Raw genomic sequence first — 6,000 nt, 5'->3', positions numbered from 1 at the left:
CGAGCAGGCGGCGGCGGCGGCGGCGAGTTGGGGAGCCCCAGGCTCCGCGCTGCCGGAGGGGCCAGAGCCGAGCGTCCCCCGCCCGGGTCGGGCCCGCTTCCCGCCGGGCCACGCCCTGTCAAACTTTGTTGCCGCGGCTGCGGCGGCGTTGAGCCGAGCGGCGGGCGGGCGGGAGGAGGAGGAGGAGGGGAGGGAGGGGCGCCGGGCCGCGCCGGGCAGGGCGCGGGGCTCGCAGCGCAGCGGCCCCGGCCCGCGGCCCCACCATGCCCCAGCTCGGCGGCGGCGGCGGCGGCGGCGGCGCTGGGGGCGGCGGCGGCGGGGGAGGTGGCGGCTCCGGAGCCGGGACGAGCAGCGGCGGGGACGACCTCGGGGCGAACGACGAGCTGATCCCTTTCCAGGACGAAGGGGGCGAGGAGCAGGAGCCGAGCAGCGACAGCGCCTCGGCTCAGCGGGACCTGGACGAGGTCAAGTCGTCCCTGGTCAACGAGTCGGAGAACCAGAGCAGCAGCTCCGACTCGGAGGTAAGGACGGAAACTCCCCGGGGGTGGGGAGGGGGACCACCGATCCCGCTCCCGCTCACCCGCCCTCGCCTTTGTGTCTCCTGTGCAGGCGGAGAGGCGTCCGCAGCCCGCCCGGGACGCTTTCCCGAAGCCGCGGGACTATTTTGCCGAAGGTACGTGTCCGCCTGACCGTTCTGCACTCCCGGCCCCCGCGGCGCTGGCCACCGCAGTCCCGGCGCCCCCACGGTCCCCTCGGCTCCGGTGTCCGAGCCCCTCAACTCCTCCCCTCTTGGCTGCAGCAGTCCCAGAGGCTGGCTTGAGGGGCACTGGGGTTCCCCGTCCCGGTTCCAAGTCCCCAACTCCGGAGCTGTCCCGGGGCACCCAGGCCTCACCCCCCACCCCCCGCCTTGGTTTTGTTGGCAGTGAGAAGGCCCCAGGAAGGCGCGTTCTTTAAGGGTCCCGCGTACCCCGGGTACCCATTCCTGATGATCCCAGATCTGAGCAGCCCGTACCTCTCCAACGGACCCCTGTCTCCTGGAGGAGCGCGCACCGTAAGTGTCCGTCGGGCAGCGCCGGGGCGAGTGGGCGCCGGGCCGGCGGGGCGAGCGGGCGGGATGCGCCCCCGGGCTCGGCCTGCCGTGGGGGATGGGGCCTCCTGCGGCGATCCCCGGCAGAACTTGTTTGCGGACTTCTGCTCCCCCCGTGGCGGCTGAACTGGAGGCTGCGCTGGCCAGTGCCCCGCTGGAAGTAAAGTTCCTTTAACTTCTCCCCTTTCGCGGGTCAAGGCCTAGGGGTCCTCCTTTTAGATCTCCCCTAAGCCTCCAAAATTCCTTGTTTGTTCCAAAGGAAAATTTGGATTTGTGCCCGCCTTTGCGCGCGGGACGGGGTGGGGGGGGGTCTCTCCTAGCTCGATATCGGTCAGTTTGCCCTTGGCTTGTTAGGCAAGGCAAGGGCCTGGATGGAGAAGCCGTGGTTGGGACGTTGGCCCCGTATCTGGGGGTCCTCTTGGCTACTGAGAAGTGGGTCTTAAATCCCGCATTCGTGGTGGAGTGTTCACTGTCCTCACTCCCAGCCCTCACACCGTTGCCTCAACTTTTCTGCGGAGCTGTGGATTTTAAACTCTCCCGGGGATGATTTTGAAGGCGAACCAAGACATTCTTCAAGTCGAGGAACTTGGCTTTTTCTCCCTTTTGTTGCTGGCTTTTCTCATTTAAAGCGAGCGCCTCGACACTTTTAAACCTGTTAATGGGCGCGCATTGTGTCTGTTGGCCTGGCATTTAGAGCGGTGATTAAGCAAATTGACCGGGCCTCAGACGAGTGCAAATGAGGGCGGATTCCTTCACCCCCTCTGTAGTTCTCTCCTTTCCTCCCCCGGGTAGCTAGGGGTGCTGGCTGGAGCTGGCGAGGCCTTTGTGTCCCTGGAGCTCGGTACTGGGTGGGGTGGCAGATCTTGGGTGCGCGCCTCCCTACTGTGTGCCAGTCCTCCTGCGTGCTGCCGCGTGCGCGGCTTTCCTTCCTTCTTCCCACCCAGTTCCCCCGGAGTCTACAGTTTCCCAAGATTGGAAGCAGGGAGTGCAGATACCTCAGGAGGGCGGCCCCAAGCAAACTAACTTTATGCTCGAGTAGTGGTCGTAATTCAGGGCTGTGGGATAGACAGTCGCTAGGTGTTTGAACAGCCGGCCCTGTTGCATTCAGCGCCTGTTTTCCGTAGAAACCCCGAGTGCTGCATACTTGGTTCAGTGTGTGCGTGTGTCTGGGGGGGGGGAGGGCACTCATTAGTGGATGGAGGGAGCCAGTGGAGGAGGAGGTTCTGGTGGATGGAGAGGGTCCTGGGACCAAACAGAACTCATGGCTTTGTCCTGGGAGGGAGAAAGACCCTCCCTACAGCTTTGGCCCGACTGCAGGAAGTTCTGGTGATTTTGATGTGAAAACTGGATTATTGGACCATGCCAGTTGCCTTCTCTCATTTATATTTCAAGCTAAAGGTGTGTGCAAACGTTGGGAGAACTTTCCCTCCTCTGCAACTTAGGCTCGCATGTCCGCAGGTGTAGACCTCCCCCTCCCTTGGCCTTGTGTGTGTGAGAGAGCTATGCCAGTTAGGTTCCGTTCTTCTGTGTGTGGGGTGTCTGGGGAGGGGCCTGGGGCCAGTAGCATGTGTCAGCCCTGAGCCAGGTCTTAGGAAGTTGAAGTCGCCAGAGCTATCTCAAACACGGCTATTTCTCCTTCAAGAGAGACTCCGCCATATGTCCATCTCTCCTCAGAGCACTAGGTTTGCCCAGCCTCTCAGGTTCAGTCTCGCTCCATGACTGACAATAATCTCTTAGTTTGCCAGCAAGAGCCCAAGTTAGACAGCTTTTCTGTGTGTGCCGCCTCATCTGTACCATCATCTGTGTGGTCTTTTCCATCAGAACTTCCACTGGTGAATTCCTGGTGATTAAATCCAAGCCTGTGCGGGATTTTGGAACCTCCTTGGGGTATTTGACTTTCCCGCTCTTGTATGCCTCTGGCTATCTATCTATCCCTGCTCCTTCTTGCATGGTCTCTGTGGTAACTTACCATGCCACCATCAGTAGCACTTTCCAGTCTCCTCAGACTGCTGTAGGGACTTAGATTCCCATCCCTGTGCACATCTTGTCTCCCTGGTGAACTGCCTTATAACAGTGTAAATTTCGTTCCTCCCTTGTTCCTGTGTTTCTTGCATCCGCCTGCTTCACTACAAGCTCATTGCTGCACCAGGGGAGTTTCTCTCTCATCTGACCCTGTCCTTGAGCAAGCTGCACTTTTGTTCGACTGTGTGACTGAGATCACAATTTCCCTCTGGATGATCCTATCAATGTAATTAGTGTGATTTTCACAGGAGGCAAATGGTAGCTCAGGCAGGCTCCACCTCTGCTGGTTTCCCAGCCTGGTCAAATGAATGTAAATAGATGAGGGGTGAAGAGGTTCCTGGGATACGTGGTCCAGTGTGTTTTAGGTCTTTGTCTCACCTGTAGATTGTACAACTGTAGGCTTTGTTGTTCTGAGGTCTATGAGTGGTATCAAAGTGGGTGACCCCCACTTCCCCATTGCCCTAATATTTTCTAGAAAGCCTAAACCAGATGCAAAAGTGGGGGTTGGCTGCAGGGCTTTTCAGGGCATTCAGGGACCTTAGGAAGAGTAGGAAGAGTAGGTGGGTGGCCTTAGCACCCTCACCCACTGCTGCAGAGACAGCTGGGGCTGGCGGGTCCTGTAATCACGCCCTTCTCCCCACGTGGACTTCTGTCCTCCACTGTGGTTTGGCTGGGATACTGGGAAATGGATTCCTCTTGAGGGTCTTTAGAGGTCCCCTTGCCCGAGGGTGAGGACCAAGCTTCAGAGCCATGGGCTTCTTTTCCTTTTGAGTAGGAGATACACTGTGTAGACCAGGTTGGCCTAGAACTTGTAGAGATCCTCTTGTTAGCATTGTAGGTGTGTGCACTTGTATCCAGCGATAATTCGTTTTTGAAGAAATTTCATAGATTTACGAAACCACCTAGGTGATGTTAGTGAGAGTTTTGTAAAGAAAACATAAATCATGGAGGTGCATGCCTATAAGCCCAGCATGCCTGAGGCTGAGGCAGGAGGATCACTACAAGTTCAAGGCCTGGGTTAAATAGCAAGAATCTATCTTCAAAATAAAAAAGAAGAAATAAAGAAAGAAAGAAAAAATATAAGTCAACATACTGAAAAATAGATGTCAGGACAGTTTTGAATGAAGAGGAGCCGACAGGAGAATGTTGTGTGTGGTTCTGCAAGCTAGCTTCATGGCGATAGAGTGGCTCAAGACCACAGTGTGAGTGCTGACGACATCTTGGAAAGGAACACGTCTGGGAGAGTTGCTGATTACAGCTGTGGTTTTCTTTATCCAGTGTGTAAAGTTAGGAATTAACTGTTGTGGAAGTCAAGTTCAAGTTGCTTATGTCTTTGTCAAACTATCCTCACTCAGATGTCTGTGTGACATTGTTCTGGGTTCACTTCTAAGTGCTTTCCCATGGACAGTGTTGCCTGTACCCCATGATCCTGTGTTTTTAGCTAAGCAGACATTAAAAAAAATTTATATTTATTTGAGAGAGAGAAATAGGTGCGTGGGGGTGGGGTAGAATGAATAGGTGCGCCAGGGCCTCCAGCCACTGCAAACGAAGTCCAGATGCCTGCGCCCCCTTGTGCATCTGGCTAATGTGGGTCCTGGGCAATTGAATCTGGGTCCTTTGGCTTTGCAGGCAAATGCCAAGCAGGCATTTTTATACAATGGTTGGGGGAGTTGTATATAACAGCTAAGGAAAACCTTTTCTTTTTGAAGCTCAGTATAAACATTCTGCTTTTGGTAAAATTCTTTTAAGTCATTTTATCTAAATATAACTTCTGTTCCATTTTTTGCTAAATATAACTCTGAGTTTAATGAGGGCTTTTCACATGGAGCAAGCTTTTGGGAGTGCCCTGCCTGTGTGACTAAAATTTTGGCACTTGGATTTGCTGGGGTGACATTTAGTTCCAAACTCTATGTAGAGACTTGAACCCTGACAGTCTTTTCTTTGAGTGGGTGGATCTGGCGGGGAATATCTTGACTTGTTATAATTTTAGGATCTTATGGTTTAGTCTCATTCTTTTTTTTTTTTTAATCTTTTAAAAAATATTTTATTTTATATGTAACAGGCTACATTCTTTTTTTTTTAATTTTTATTAACATTTTCCATGATTATAAAATATATCCCATGGTAATTCCCTCCCTCCCCACCCCCACACTTTCCCATTTGAAATTCCATTCTCCATCATATTATAGTCTCATTCTTCATTGATCTCATTCTAGGGCTTCTCAAGGAGAAGGTGGTCTGATACACACCCACCCACCCACTGCTAACTTCTAACAGAGTATTCTAGACTTCACAGTTCCTGCAAAGTTAACAAACAGAATTGTAGAATTAAAAAGAATTTAAATGATTAAGTCATTGGAAAAATCTGTAATGGGAAGGCCTCACTTATATTCCAATTGAGAATCCACTTTCATTTGCTAAAGCTAGGAACATTTTAGGTCTGCATGGTGAAGATTAATTTACAAGTCCTTGGCTTCCTTAATCAACATATGCTGAGTACCTATCATGGACAATCTGAGGGCTGGGGAGTAACGTGCATTAGGTCTAGTCTTTGCCCTAAGAGATGTAAGCTGGGAGGGAAGCAGGGAGATAAGGAATAGGAGGGGCTAAGCAAGGGTCAACCAGAGCCAAGTATGTAGGAAAATGACAAGGAAATCTGCTACTTTGTATCCTAAAGTTAAAAAAAAAGGGCATGAGGGCCCAGGCATGACGGTGCACGCCTTTAATCCCAGCACTCAGTAGACAGAGGTAGGAGGATCACCGTGAGTTTGAGGCCATCCTGAAACTCCTTAGTGAATTCCTGGACTAGAGTGAAACCCTACCTCAAAAAAAGGGTGGGCAGAGGAAGATGAGTGGTAGATATAAAAACTGAATTAGAGGGCTGGAGAGAT

General features: G+C 52.8%; 1 protein-coding gene across 1 annotated transcript in view; it reads left to right on the top strand.

Moving 5' to 3' along the window:
• The first annotated feature begins 263 nt into the window (after positions 1–263).
• Tcf7l1 (transcription factor 7 like 1) overlaps positions 264–6,000 on the top strand; it is a 198,295-nt gene continuing 192,558 nt past the window's right edge. Inside the window, exons 1-3 of the mRNA XM_012949215.2 lie at positions 264–521; positions 610–673; positions 924–1,051. Of these exons, the coding sequence (XP_012804669.2) occupies positions 264–521; positions 610–673; positions 924–1,051 (450 nt within the window). The remainder of the gene's footprint in view (positions 522–609; positions 674–923; positions 1,052–6,000) is intronic.

This window comes from Jaculus jaculus, chromosome 6 (assembly GCF_020740685.1).
Source record: "Jaculus jaculus isolate mJacJac1 chromosome 6, mJacJac1.mat.Y.cur, whole genome shotgun sequence".
NCBI classification, from domain to species: Eukaryota; Metazoa; Chordata; class Mammalia; order Rodentia; family Dipodidae; genus Jaculus; species Jaculus jaculus.
Note: the sequence above shows the minus strand (reverse complement) of the source record. Positions and strands in the feature narration are given on the sequence as shown.